Source organism: Globicephala melas, chromosome 4 (assembly GCF_963455315.2).
Source record: "Globicephala melas chromosome 4, mGloMel1.2, whole genome shotgun sequence".
Classification (NCBI taxonomy): domain Eukaryota; kingdom Metazoa; phylum Chordata; class Mammalia; order Artiodactyla; family Delphinidae; genus Globicephala; species Globicephala melas.
This window is the reverse complement of record NC_083317.1, coordinates 75,645,148-75,660,740: the sequence shown is the minus strand read 5'-3', so window position 1 is coordinate 75,660,740 and position 15,593 is coordinate 75,645,148. Positions and strand designations below refer to the sequence as shown.

The window sequence follows — 15,593 nt, the reverse complement described above, 5'->3', positions numbered from 1 at the left end:
AGGTGCCACACATACAAAAGCCATATTCAGAATATACTCACAACTAAACTAGGTCAAGTATCTTTAGAATTTTGTTAGACATGAAATATTTTGTTTCAATTTTAAAGGACTAGAAAAACTATTAAGGTTTTCTACTTTCCTCAATATTTTTCTCTGCCTAAAATACATTTGCTTATTGGATTACCCTTGCAAGGTAGTAGCCATAAATCAATGGAGGAGGAGAAGTTCCCTATAGAGTTCACAGTAAGGTAGATAGCCTTACAGAGGGGTATTTAGGATCTTCATCATATTGTAAAACTATTAACCAATAAATAATAATACCATTATTATTTATATTATAAATAAATTTATATAAATAAATATATTTATATAAATTTATATAAATAAATTTATATTATAATACCAATAAATAATACCATTACCCAATTTTTCACCTCAGCATTCCGCAGTGTTTTGTAGTTGGGGAATGATAAGTATTATCTGACGTACACCAAACCTGCTTCTCCCCTAGTTGTTCTCCATCTCAGCAAAGGCACCACTCACTATTGAATTGTTTAGGCAGGATTCATCCAGGCACCTTATGCTCTCTTGACCCATACCTGCCTATTATCAGGCTCAGGTCATTCTACCTCCACCTACTCTTTTCACACCCATGACCACTGCCATAATGTTTTGTGTTAACATCACCTATACCTAGACTAGTGGTTCTCAAACTTTTGGCTCTCAGGACACTTTTACAGTCCTAAAAATGACTGAATACCCCAAAGAGCTTTTGTTTATGTGGCCTATATCTTTCAATATTTACCATGTTTAGAAATTACAACGCATTCTTTCAAATATTTACTAAAAATAACGATAAGCCCATCAAATGTTAATATAAATAGGTGGTTTAATGAAACCTAACTCTATTTTCCAAAACAAACAAAATGAGTGAATAGTTTATGTGTTTTCCAATGTCTTTAATGTCTGCCTTAATACAAATCAGCTGGGTTCTCAAATCTGTCTCTGCATTTAATCTCTTGTGAGATGTTGTGGCTTTAGTGTCTAAAGATAACCTGGCCTTACACGGATACATGGTTTAAAAGGGAGGAAAATTTTAATAGCCTTTTCAGATGATTGTGGATATATCTTCTAGTCTCTGGAAAATTCCATTGGACACTTGTGACAGAATGAGTGAAAAAAGATGAATAATTAGTATTATTAGGAAATATCATTATGAAAATAGTTTTAATCTTGTGGACCCACTGAAAGGTCTCCAAGGAGCTTCCAGGGCCTGCGTACCACACTTTGAGAACTGCTGGCCCAGACTGCTGCCCTGGCTTCCTTATGATTCCTTAGCTTCCACTCTGGCTCCCCTACAATCCACTCTCCTCTCCAAAGCCAGAGTGTGCATTTAAATATGCAAGTCACATTGTATCACCACCTACTTCTGACCCTCTTTGGACCCTAGATTAAAATATGCAATCTCTCTGAGGGTCTCCAAGGCCCTGCACACCTCAGCCCTGCCAAGCTTTCCAACATCACCTGGACCCCTTGCTCCTGTCACTCCAGTTACACTTCAACTTCTTCAAAAGCACCGAACTCCCTCTCACCTCAGTCTCATGCAAGCTATTCTCCTCTGCCTTGAACATCCTTCTATCCTTTTCTGCCTGCCTCACCCTTCAGAACTCAGCCTACATAATTCTTCCTCAGAGAGATGTTTCCCGAACAAATGCTAGAGATAGTATTTTCATTTTACAGATCAGCAAACTGAGGCTCAAAGTATTAAGAAACTTGCCTAATGTTCTCACAAATAATATCTCCAGAATTTGGATTCAGATCCCACACCAACGTCCATGAACTTAATCACTCTGCTACACAGTCGCTTAAACAGTAACTGTAAAAAAATTTTTAAATTAAAAAAAAATTTTTTTTGTAAAGGCTAAATCCTACAGGGCTCTCCTGACCTTGTTATTAACCTCTTTGCTTTTGAAAACATCTGAAGCGGTTGTTTATGTTTATAGTCAAGAAAGTCTTCCCCTCTGGACCGCAGTCTCCCAGTGGGTCCTTAGGTGTCCCAGGTGGCACCCCTGACATCTCCGAGGCTCCCGCATGCAGAGAGGGACATCCCAGCCAGGAGCCTGGGAACAGCACGTGACGACACAGCCACAGGACTGCTTCTGCAGCACCGGCCTGCAGACCTCCAGCAGCCTTCCCACTTCACTCCTCCTCACTAGAGATCCCCCCTGGGGGCTCCAGCTCATACCCAGAACAAAGTAATATGACCCACCACATTTCCTTGAACTCTTCATCGGATTCCCCCCAACTGGAGTGTCCCAGCTTCAAATCACATTGAGTTCTTCAGATTCAGCCTCCTTAGCTCGAGGTGGTGGGAGATAAAGAAAGATGATCCGCAGGGTGCGGGCTGGGGTTTCTGAAACAGTTTAGCCACTTCCTGACTCCATAAACCTGAACAAGTCTGTCTGCTACTTTGAAGCTTAGTTCTCTTATTTCAAAGATGGGGCTAACTATGTCAGTGGATCGCTATAAAGAATAAAAGGGGCAGAAGTTGTGAAGAAACTCCGTAAATCCTGAAGTTATACAGTCAAGGAAGTTATCGTTAAAAGTTATTATCATATATGATTAATTTAGAGACATTTTGCATCTAAGGCCCCTCCCTCTCACAGATGCTTAGAAAGTGGCCTCAGAACCAGACCCCTTTATTTTTTTTAACTTTTTAATTAATTTTTATTGGAGTACAGTTGCTGTACAATGTTGTGTTAGTTTCTGCTGTACAGCAAAGTGAATCAGCTGTATGTATTCATATTAATATATCCCCTCTTTTTTGGATTTCCTTCCCATTTAGGTCACCACAGAGTACTGAGTAGAGTTCTCTGTGTTTTACAGTAGATTCTCATTAGTTATCTATTTTATATATATTAGTGTATACATGTCAATCCCAATCTCCCAATTCACCACACCACCACCCTGCCCCGGTACCCATACGTCATTCTCTAGGTCTGTGTCTCTATGTCTGTCAGAGCCCTTTAGATGTGCTGCATTTCTCTTTGGACAACAAGTAAAGCTCTGTAGCTTGATGGGTAGGCCATCAGATAGAATCCAAAATGTAGTATATTAACTTGGTCTCCTATGTATAATGAGACTGTTTATGAGAGTTCTCATAAAATCTATAATAATTCTAGAAAGAAGTCATAGCGAATATACATTATGACAAAGTACTCAAGAAAGAGACAAGAAAAGACTAATTACTATTAACAAATTTTTCAAACCAAATCAACACTGTAATATCTATGTAAAACTATGCTCTCAACAAGACTAAAAGCAATAGTTTTTGACTAGTAAGCCCAGTACTTTCTTTAAAATAGAATTATATGAGACAAAGCTTTAGTTTCTAAAGATCTTCTAAAATATTCCTATTGCTTCCTCAAATACAGACTGTCTCATTTCCTGCAAATTGTTTTTCTAAGTCTGTTCAAGAATATCAACTTCATTAAAACGTTAAAGACTTAATCCTGAGTTACGGCTTGATGAGATCTCTGTGGGATGAAAGAAATCAAGAGATCACAGTACCTGCTATTTTAAAACGATCTTACAACGGAAACATCATTTGTGGATGAGAATGCACTGCTGTAGAGAAAACAGGATTAAAAAAACACATACAAAATATCAGTTTAAACCCTACGGTGGGTTTCTAAAGAGAAAAGCCTGGGTTTTTTTTTAACAAGACATTAAGCCAAATATCATTTAATGAGGCTGATTTTGTAGTTCAGATATGAGTCATACTTTTAAAGGAGAAAATACAATAAGACTACTTGCTATAAATGTAAAGTATCACCTGTCATGTGAATGTATTCTTGATCTATATATTGACCAGAATTATTTCAATTTATAAAAATCTAATTTATATTCCATAAATTACATGGTCAAGCATTTCTCCTTTTTTTGTCAGTTTTCTTCTTGAAGTTTCTATTTTCTGTGATGCTTCCTTCATCAACATCAAAGGATATATTTGATAGTAAAATTTGGAATGAGTATGCTATTAGATACTATACATCTACCAAAACAAGTCAGAAAAATACTAAAATATTTTGAGTAACCTCAATTTTTATAACAGAAACAAGGACTCAGAAACAAGCAGAAACAGGGACTCAGAAAAACGACAAATGAAAATCAACAAAATTTAGTAAAATTATAATCACTTCTTTGATTTATTTTATCCAGTCGCTATAAATATACCACATCATTCTTTAAGAGGGAGGTAATATAAAACCAAAAACTTAAGTTATGAAAAACATCTAATGTTTTTTAGGTGAGGAATTTTCCTGATTACTTCTGATTTTTTAATGCTCTGGTTTGAGGGAAGGAATTAAATTATATAGAAAAATAATAAAATCACAAAATCACTTAAAATACACAGATTTAGGCTTATCTAACTACTCTGTACTTTCCAGAGAGGCTCTCATTTGAAAACTCAAAGAGTGATATGAATGACCTCCAAGGTTCCTGGCTGCTCCAACATTCAAAGATTCTATAAACACCTTTCCCTTCCTGATGGTGAATGCTATCCATTTCCTGCAGCAACTCCTGAGTCAAAACATAAATAATTCTGGAGTCAGTCATTTGTACAGATGTTTCTATTCAAAAGTAAATCAAATATTGGAAATAAATAAGCCATGTAATTCACGTGGATGTGCTAATAGCTTAGATATGGCAAATTAAGTGGTATCAACATTTAAGCAAGTATTCCAGCAGGTCTGGCTCATACAGGTATTTCACATATAAATAATTACTCAAGAAATAATGACCATAGGAATGCTCCTTTCTTTATTAGAAAGTCCACAAACAGAACTGTTCTAAAGGCTTTTTTATGGTTCAGTGCCCTCGGCCAACGTGCCAGTTCAAGGTCTCCAACATTTCATTTCCAAAGAGCTACAGCCCGCACAGTGCCTAAGGGGCTAACTATTCCTGCACTGTCTGTACGTCTTCACTGTTGGATTTACTTTTATAATGCAGGCTGCTATAGGATGGTCACTTTATTTTTTTTTAATTTATTTTATTCAAGTAGAGTTGATTTACAATGTTGTGTTAATTTCTGCTGTACAGCAAGGTGATTGTTATACACATATTATACATTTTTTTCATATTCTTTTCCATTATTCAGTATCACAGGATATTGAAAATCGTTCCCTGTGCTATACAGTAGGACCTTGTTGTTTATCCATCCTATGTATAATAGTTTGCATAGGATGGTCATTTTAGAATCCCAATTGCCTATGTCTCCTTCTACCCGTTACCTCCTCTATGAGACCGTATTCCTGTTCTAATTACAAAATAATAATGATAACAAACCTTAATGGTAAAAATAAATAATGCACAAAATTATTTCCATTCTTTGACAGAGGACACCCAGTTCATCATACCACTTTTTTCTGTGTTGTGTTGTGAAGTGCACAGGCAAGAAGAATCAGCTGTATCAAGTTCTAGCCCCAATCTTTCCACAATCTAGCTGTGCAATCTTGTATAAACCACCAACTTGCTATGGCTCAAGGATTTCTTATCTTAGGAAGGATTCTGCTACACAATCCCAGTGTAAGCCATCACTGTGCTCCAGAGAGGGCATTCGCAAAGCATCTGAGGTGCCCTGTGGTCCTGGAACTGCACAACGGGAGGTCTTGCCCTGCCAATTCTCACGTTTTCATAATGCAATATCATGATTTTGAAATCTGAGACCTTTACTGTGTAATTTCAGTATTCCCTCTGTGTTTATGAGGTTTCAACATGATATGTTTCAGAACTTGGTGAGTTAAGACAAGGATTAAGAGACAATGTGTCAGCCCTGAAATCAGAAATACAACCGTGGCCTTTCCCATCCAATACCTGACTTAGCTTCACTGTTTCAGGCTCTCTCCCCTGGCAAGTCTGGTCCATGGAACTTGTGTCTCGACAGAAATTCAGAGTGGAAATTCTTTATCAGGACAAGTTATTCCACTTTACCATTTGTGACTCAGTTTGTAGTTCACAGAATATAGCTTAGAAGGGCTAGTGAGTTCAAGGATAACTCAAATATTAAGTGAACATAACATCAAAGTGCTTGTAAAACAGATTTGCTCAGATAGTTTTTTTCCTTTTGGTGTTTAGCAACTTTCTCCCAATCCAGCTAAAGAATCCTCTCTGGAATTGAGATGTGGAAGGTGCTATATCTTTCTATATAGACTCATCCCATACTACATGAATCATAGTCACTGACAGCAAGTCAACAGGTTAATTGTTTGGCTTCGTTAGTAACAATAACAGGACACTATCATCTTCCCCAAAAGCTTTGCTGCACCCTATGCTCCCATTCTTCTCAGCTTAGCTTCATAACAAACTGAAGTCTACGGTGGACAGAAACATGTGTGCTGCCTTTGCACTGGGTATGTCTTAACAGGTCCTGTCACCTCTCTGCCAGATTATTACTGTGACACTTAAGCTAAAGGAATTCACCAGTCATGATCTCTTTGCCGAAATGTACACTAAGTAGATGAAAAAGAGGGAAAGATTAAATGAACTTTGAAAAGAACAATAAACTCAGCAATTCCCTCAAATTCCCTATTTTCTAATGAGATGCTAAGGAAAAGGTCACAGGAAGCAATTTCCTTATGCAAAAGTAAGCCATGCAAATCACTCATCTCCAAATCAACTTCAACAAAGATCAGTCAAGTTTATCTTATCCATTCACAAAAACAATCTACCTATCATCTTGATGACCTTGTTTGTAACTGAGGAGGCTGAGTAGAATCTATTCACAAACGTTATTATCCCAACTAGAGTGCAAGAACATACTTCAGAGACTGAGATATAAGTCACATGGAATTCAGAGCCTTGAAGTCCCTTGCAGACCACATAAGCCCTGAGAGAAAATGGCCCCCAAATGATCCTTGCACAACAATACAAGAGATTTGACTTCCCCCTAATATGAATTATTTACTGTGCAGAGATAACTCTAGTATTTTGCATGCATCTTCCCTTTATAAAATGAACAGGCCATATTAATTGAATATAAAATAATCGGCTTTACTAGCTCCTGCCTTCAGATCATAATTATTTTTGTTTACTCCTGAAATTTACTATTTCATCAACATCACGGAATAAGAAAATGAGCCCACTAGGGAGTGAATAACGTCATGAAAACTCAATGGAAAAGTGAGATGAGATGGTTTTTTCATTAAGGCTTAATCCCAAATTTCTAAACTAATTCTGAGCCCCACTTGTCCAGACTTTCCAAGTGTTTTCTTCACCCAATGACCCTAACCCATATGCTTCATTCCTGGAACCCAGGAGAACATCACAGTCAGAGCTGCAAAGATGCTAACCTAAACTAGTCAACTGATCACGGAGCAAGCTTTCTCTCGAGACAGTATTTCCTTTCAGTTGTCCACAGTCAGGGTACATCATCTGCAGATTGCAAATGACCCTGTGGGCCACACCCAGAGGATCAATAAAGTCTGATGGAAGCACAGACCTTGGAAATTCTGCTTTCATTCTCTCCAGGTAGCCTGGCTTAAAATGGGAATAATCACTCTGAAATTTTGAGGTATCCAATGTCCCTGTGTAAACAGAGACACATCAAAGACCAACCATTTGAATTTAGGGCCAAAGAAGAGAATCAGCTTCAGAAAGGCCAGGCCTAGAAGATCTCTGATAAGTCTAAAGTTTTCTTTGCACTCCCTGAGACCAAATTGCAGATACTACGTTGTTCCCGTAATGTCCCAAGAGTAAGTGTGAGTGTGCAAAGGATGGAAGGAATAGGACAGAAAAGTTAATGAGCAGAGCCATTGGAAACAATGAGAGCAATGGGAGGAAGAGAATACGAAAAGGAGGTCTGTGGAAAAGGAAGTGAAAGGGCATGGGTAAAAATGGGGAGGTGAGAAATTGATCAGAATGTGAGAGAGACTGGACTTGATGTGTTGCTAGAGAAAGATTTAGAAAAAGAGTAAGTTTAAGTTGATCTGGTGTCTACTAAGTGTCTATTATGTGTTAAGAATTGTGCCAAGTGTTATGAGAGATATAGGGAGGAAGGTTTATTTATATTTAGGTCCTCAGTAGGCAGATTAAACACTGGCTAGCTGGATGGATGGATGGACGGATAAAAGGATGGATGAGAAAGAGAGAGTGAGGGAGAATGAGGTGGTCACTGCCCTCAAGGACTCTACAAGCTCTATGGGACCAGGAGCATCGATATATGTAACTCTCATCCTAGTCAAACCGTGGTTTCATTAAGGTATAAAGTGTTTTCCTGAATATGGGACAAGACGCTATTAACTAACAGAGAGCGACTGAAAGATGTCTGAACATTTTTGGAGAACGGGGTCCAGAATGGAAGAGGGGGATCCTGGTTCTCTATCGTGGATGCCCCCTGTGCTTTTCAGAAGGGGAGGGGGGTGTCAGCCTCTAGAGAGCCCACCGTCTGTACCTCTACTGACCTGGTCTCCGCCTCACTGGCCTCTTGCGGCCGCTGCAGAAGCGCACTTTGCTGAATACCCCGAGGACGTGCCTCTCGCACAGGGAGCGCCCGTCTTTGCTGGGGCTGGAACGGCGCTTGGAGGCCGACACCCGGTCGCTGTTGGACTCCCTCGCCTGTCGCTTCTGCCGGATCAAGGAGCTGGCTATCGCTGCAGCCATAGCTGCTCAGCGCGGGCCCCAGGCCCCGGGTTCCACTGCGCCCTCGGGATCACGCTCCGCCGGGGCGAGGGCAGGACCTCGGCGGCCTGGAGGGACAGGGCAGGCGCGTGGAGGCAGTGCTAATATTTGAGAAGGCCGCAGTACCGAAAACCCGGCGCCCACAACGTTAGTCAGAGTCTGGGCAGTGGCGACAAAATGTGTGAAAATCCAGATGTAAACTTCCCCAACCGCTGGCGGTGGGGGCGGGGCGGTCCCAGGCCTTCCTGTTAACTAGACTCTTGCACCCCAAACTTGCACCCCAAGGCGATCCGCGTCCAAGGGGCAGTGGGGAGTTTGGTCACACTGCGTTCGGAGTACCAAGTGGAAAGGGAAGAAGGATGTCCAAAACAACAAGCCGTGCCCCTGTTGGAGAGGCGCAAGCGTTGTAAGGTGTCCAAAGTATATCTACACATATATACATATAAAACCCGTTTACAAAGCAGTCTGGACCGAGGCGGGTAGCGTGCCCCCGGTAGAAAATACTAAAAAGTGAATAAAACGTTCCTTTAGAAAACAAGCCACCAACCGCAAGAGAGGAGAGGAAGGCAGCAATTTAACTCCCTGCGGCCCGCAGTTCTGGAGATTAGGAGGTCCGTCCCGGCTGGGTGAGGTCTACGGAATGCATCGCACCGGCTGCGGTTCTCCAGGGGCCCGCCGCCCGAGTTCTGGAATTCCGAGAGGCGCGAAGTGGGAGCGGTTAGCTGGAGTCGGGGTAGGGGCGCCAGGCGGGGGCAGCTGTTTCCAGCTGCGGCGAGCGCGACTCCCCGCCAGCAGCGCTGCAAGGAGAGCGGGAGGCGCGGGAGGCGAGGGAGGGGGGAGGGAAGGAGGGACGGGGAAAGAGGAAGGAAGGGAGGGAGGGAGATCCTCGAGGGCCAGGCACCCCTCCGGGAGAAACCCGCGAGAGGCGAGCGCCGCGGGTACGCGGGGTCCCGAGAGCAGGTGCTCTTTCTCTTTCCTCTTTCTTTCTGGCACAAGACGGGCACAGTTGGTGATTATTTAGGGAATCCTAAATCTGGAATGACTCAGTAGTTTAAATAAGCCCCCTCAAAAGGCAGCGATGCCGAAGGTCTCCTCTCCAGCTCGGCGCCCACACGCCTTTAACTGGAGCTCCCCGCCATGGTCCGCCCGGGGCCGCCGCACCGAGCAGCTCTCCGCACAGGCTCAGAGGGAGCGAGGGAAGGAGGGGGCGCCCTAGCGAGCTCGGGATCAGGTCATCGCCGCGCTGCCCGGGGCCCCCAGGCTCGCGCGGCCCGGCAGTCGGCGGCTCACAGGCATCAGATCAGATGGGGATTACCCGCCGGACGCTAGGCCGATCACTCAGTCCCGCGCGGCCCATCCCGGCCGAAGAAGGAAGGGACCCGCGCGCTGCGAACACCCGCGCGGCGGCTCGGGTGGGGCGGGGGCTGGCTGCGGGCGACGTCGGCTCCAGGCGGCTGCGGCTCCGCTTCGGAGCTACCCACCATGGTCTGGCGCCCGGGGCGCAAGAGGGGCCCCCTAGGCGGCCGGGTCTGGGGGGCGGGAGGCGGCTGCGTGTACCACTGGGGCCCTCGGGGCCCGACGCAGACTCTGGTCCGGGGCCAGGAAGCAGGTGCGGGCTGCCGCCAACTCGGCCAACTTGCTGCGCGGGTGGCAGCTCGGAGCCGCGGGCTAGCGGGGTGCCCCCCGCCGCCTCCTCCCCAGGCCCCGGAGGGGGCGCTCAGGGCTGAGTCCCATTCGGGGGCTGAGGCTCCAGGCGTGCCGAGCCGCACCGGCTCCTGGACGCCACCGCCGCCGCCTAGCCGGCTCGCTGGGTTGGAGCGCTTAGCTCCACAGGAAACTCCAGGCGGGGACGACCGCCACCGAGACGGAGGGTGGGACGAAGAGCAGGCGGCCGCCGGTGTACCTTTGGCGCTGCTCGCCCACTCGCTGAGAGCTTGGGAGCGCCCAGGTAGGGCCAGCCTGGGGGCCAGGCTCCCGGAGCGCAAGGAATCGCAGAGAGCTCGCGTCTTCCTCCCCTCCCTCGCGCCCTCTGTTCCCAGACTCTTCCCCCTCCCTCCCGTCACCCCTCTCCCCCTTCTCCGCCTTCTGTCTTTCCCCTTTTCTCCTCTCTACGCAATCCTACGTGATTGAGGTTTGTATGAGAAATTCTCAGAGGCAGAACGAAGGAACTGCAGCTCCGGTCGGCTCTGTCCCATCCCTCCCCCAAGAGAAAACACTACCGGCCCGTTAAAGGATCCCGGGTACACAGAAAGGGGCTAGAGGTGAGGCGCCCACAAAGCAATCTGCCGTCTCTCCAATAAGCTGAAGCACAAAGAATTCCCTTTTTAGAAAGGAAGGCAGCAGACACTGGAGAAGTAACAATGGCCTGTTGGGTCCACCTTCAGCACATTTTGGAACAGGAAAAAGTGTCTCCATATTTGAGGAACCCAGATTTCTGGTTTCTATCAGGAAACGTGCAAAACAGGCTCAATCCTTAAAATAAGGAACCAGGTGAGCACCCTGCAAAGAGGGGAGGATGGAGGTGGAGTGAGAGGGTGACTGTGGGCAAGGGCAGTCAACAACCAGCTGTGGAGGGCAGTCGGGTCTCCAGGAGTGCTTGTGATGACAGCTGGATGCAACAGAAAACTCAGCGGAGAAGATAATGTCACCCAAGTTAAAATGCAGCATGAAAAAATTTGGAAACATAAAGGACTAGTCATGCTAAGGCCTGGAAGTGGCTATTAGTCATACTTAGTATCTCTCTTCAATCAGTCTTCAAATATCCCTAGTCCCTCCCCTTAACAGACATTCCACTAAGCATCAAGGGTACTGCCAAAAGAGTTAATGGATGATTTCCAAGCAGAAACATGTATGTTGGAAATACCCTAAGAGTAGGCAAGGAACGTGAAGGCCCTGGCAGCTACTGAGAATGGACGTGGGCTGTGGAGAGGGCCCAGGAATTCTCCAGATGTGGGCACAAACCTGGGGGCCTAGTAGAAGGAGAAGAATTGAGGCCTGTGAGGCTGTTTAGAGCAAGCACTGTGTTAAACAGCCCCACCATGTCTGGGGGCCTGGACCTTTCATGCTGCAGCTGGACATAACACAGGCAGACAGGTTTACGAGGCAGACAGCTGGGAGGATTAAATAGGCCAGGCGCCCTGAGAGGGGGGAATCCCAGCTGTCAATGGGGAGCACCACATCCCCTGCAGCTGTTCAGTGTGCCTGAATAAGGGCCGTGAACTTGGGATTCTAACAGTACATAACAGGGGAAAAAGATACACACACACACACACACACACACAAACATGCACGCGACCACACACAGACCTCTTCTCCAAAAGTGAATCCAGCCAAATACATTTTCAAAAGCGCATCTGGATGTGGTAAGGGACATTACTGAAAATCAATTGTTATCACTGTCAATGATATGGGAAATGTTATGGGAACATCTGGGAAATGTTCACATTTCACAGATAAAATTACGTGTTTTCCTTCCTTGGCTACCACAAGGCTTGTCTTATTCTTGAGGAAGGCAGGTACAAATAGTACTGGCTGGCTTTGGGGGCTCCTTGCCTCTTGCAGTTCAACACCCAAAAAGGAAAAGGTCAGCTAAGGTGAGGAATCCAGAGAAACGGGCGAGAGAGGGGTGTATCCTGAGGCCTTGAGAAAATCACTGCTAAACTGTGAGTCTTTTTCTTATCCTCAAGATGGGAATAATCATTCTCATCTACCTCACAGAACTGAATATGTATGCGCAAGCATTCTGAAAAGTGGAAAATGCCGAATGAGTAAAAGAGATGATGACAGTGTTTATTTTTTTAAGAAAATGCATGATATTCTTCTGAGATGCTTTTTTTAAATGTACATCCCTGATGGTTTCTCAGAACGTGAAACAGAAATCTCTATGAGTAGGGCTCAGGAATTTTGAGTTTTTGACAAGTTCTTCAGGTGTCAAAGTTTGCGAGATATATAGATATAGATACATTTTAGATAACACATTATCCTAGAAGGGAGAAATAAACTCAGACTCTCAAAAATTTAACACACTTTACTAGAACTACAGTCTGTGCCTGCCCCCCACCAAAAAAAAAAAGGGCCTGGAAAAAGAATGTGTGTTCTCTAATCTTTGAGTGTGTTAATTTTTTTTTTCCTGTAGGTTTATGAGCCATGAAAGATGTTTTGATGCAGAAGGTAACCAGTGCAGCAGCACAGGAAAGAAGAAGGTGATGGAGGCAGAGATGAAAAAGCAGATAACAGTTGCTGTTTGAAATTTTCTTTGTCTTGACATGACAGTATCGTTAGGCATTTAAGGAACAAAATGAAAACAATAAATGCTAGCTTTCTGAAAGTGACATTCCATGTCTTTAGATCGCTACTAAGCGAATGTGGTGTTTTCGATTCAATTAGACAACAAAAACTTTACTTCTTCCCTTGCACTCCTGTGGCTATTGTCAGGGTGCTTTTTAGCTGTTGAGCCCTTTAACTCATCATCAGCATCATTTACTTCATTTCTCCAGTGAGAAGAAGAGGTAAATACAGGGAAATCTGAGAAGTTAGGTCCTATTTACATGGCTGTTGAGATCAGAAGCAATACCCTAGTTTATTTTTTTATATTCAGAAATTCAGGGACTTCCCTGGCGGTCTAGTGGTTAAGACTTCGCCTTCCAATGCAGGGGGTGAGGGTTTGATCCCTGGTCAGGGAGCTAAGATCTCACATGTCTCACAGCCAAAAAAACCAAAACATAAAACAGAGGCAATATTGTAATAAATTCAATAAAGGCTTTAAGAAATGGCCCATATCGAAAAAAGAAAAAAAAATTCATTAGTTTCCTACCTGGGCCACTAATTCTCATAAGTTTTCCTTCATGGTTACTAGGACATTTCCAATGTCTTTGCATTTGGGGTTCAGGAATGAGATTACATCAACCTACTGATTATTTAATTAAAATAATCAGGTCATTTTGAAGGGCAATATCTCAGGCATAACAATACCTTGACTTTTTTGCTCTTTTTTTGAACAACTTGAGAATTTCCATTTACAATTCTGAAGACAGCGTAGGTGGAAGCAGTGGAATTACTTGAAGAAAGTTGCCAGATACACATTGAAACGATAATTATATTTATATTTCTGACCTCCCTTCAAACAAATAAAACATGGACAGTCTTAATCATCTCTGTATTTTAAGTCATTTCTGTGTTCTAAAGGGAAAAAATACAGAATGTTGAATAGGTTTTCCCTTATTTATAAGCCAAGTCTTTCAACTCCTAAACCAAACTATTAGGACCACTGCAGTCATTCACCTGAAACCTTGAATTAGGCACAGGTTGCATCCAGGCCCTGTTTCAGTTACCAAGGGGAACTCTTTACACCTCTACATTCTCCCTGCCCTCAACAAGCTTATAGTTCATCCCATCATGATCTTATTTGGCTCTTGTCTTAATCACCCACTCACCATATGCTACCGGACAAGTTATTCAGTCTCCAAACCACATCTGTAAAATACATCAATGATAATGACACAAGCAGTACCTATCTAACTGGGCTACTGCAAGGCTCAAAGAAGATGTGACCATAATGTAAAGTATTAGAATAAGCATGCTGTCATTAAAATATCCATTTAAATCAAGTCCCTCCTATAAAATCCAGACTTCCCAAAACAGGAAAACATAGCTTGTGATTCATACACACCATCATTCACTCCTGGACATAATGTATTTAACAAAGGCAGGAAATCTACTTGAAATGAATGATTAACCTTGACACTGTAATGGAAAACAAAATTTTCATTAGCGGAATATTGTCAATGTCCTTGTCTGTTGGGAACACAAAGGAGCCAAAATGAAAAAGTGTCTCCATATTTGAGGAACCCAGATCTCTGGTTTCTATCAGGAAACGTGCAAAACAGGCTCAATCCTTAAAATGAGGAACCAGGTGAGCACCCTGCACAGAGGGGAGGATGGAGGTGGAGTGAGAGGGTGACTGTGGGCAAGGGCAGTCAACAACCAGCTGTGGAGGGCAATCAGTCTCTCCTCATATATCATCCTGCTCTGAGATCAGGCCCCTGACTCAAACCTTGGTGAATATGAGCTCACCAGCCTCTGACACCGCAAGCTTGACGGGCAGAAGAAGACCTTTTCTCCATGAATATTATCCCACACAACGGCTTTACTTCCATTTCCTTTTCTCTTTCAGATTGTCAGTTAAAATAGGTTGACAACAGCAACATAAACAACTACTTTCTAATAATTTGTGAATTCCTTTATGGTGCTTTATTCAACAGTTCAAAATTGAATTACTACATGTTATATGTTTGTCTGGTTTTGGTCATCTCTCAAAATAAGAAAGACAGTATATTTAATTCTTCTTTATTACACAGATTAGGGGTAGTATCCTTATTGCCCAAGTAGAGAAATTATCAATGTTTTGGAGAATGTCTGTTTTAATAAGAAACATAAGCTATAAATAATGTGAGCCAGGGCTAAGCTCCCTGCAGGGTTCTAACTGCACTGCAATTATTGACACACTGAATCCTTATAGCAACCCTATGAGGTATGGTCTGTCATTATCCTCATTTTATTTTATTTATTTATTTTTATTTTTTATTTTTTTGAGATATGTGGGCCTCTCACTGTTGTGGCCTCTCCCGTTGCGGAGCACAGGCTCAGTGGCCATGGCTCACGGGCCCAGCCACTCCGCGGCATGTGGGATCTTCACAGACCCGGGCACAAATCCGTGCCCCCTGCATCGGCAGGCAGACTCTCAACCACTGCGCCACCAGGGAAGCCCTATCCTCATTTTATAAATGAAGAAACTGGGGCACAGAGAGGTTACGTTGCTTAGTCAGTCACCCAGTTAAGAATTGGTAGAGTTCAAGTGTAACTAATTTATTTCCAGAGCTCCTCTTTTATCCTCTATGTTACACTATATGCCAATA

General features: G+C 43.5%; 1 protein-coding gene across 3 annotated transcripts in view; it reads right to left on the bottom strand.

The window, feature by feature from the left end:
- The window catches only part of FGF12 (fibroblast growth factor 12), a 566,332-nt gene that overhangs the window by 238,801 nt on the left and 311,938 nt on the right, over window positions 1-15,593 (bottom strand). Inside the window, exon 1 of one of the 3 annotated variants that reach the window (XM_030860652.3) lies at window positions 8,463-8,798. The exons of the other annotated variants lie outside the window; for them this stretch is intronic. Coding sequence (XP_030716512.1) covers window positions 8,463-8,661 — 199 coding nt within the window. The 5' untranslated portion in view covers window positions 8,662-8,798. Of the gene's footprint in view, window positions 1-8,462; window positions 8,799-15,593 lie in introns of those variants that run through there. 3 annotated transcript variants of the gene reach the window in all.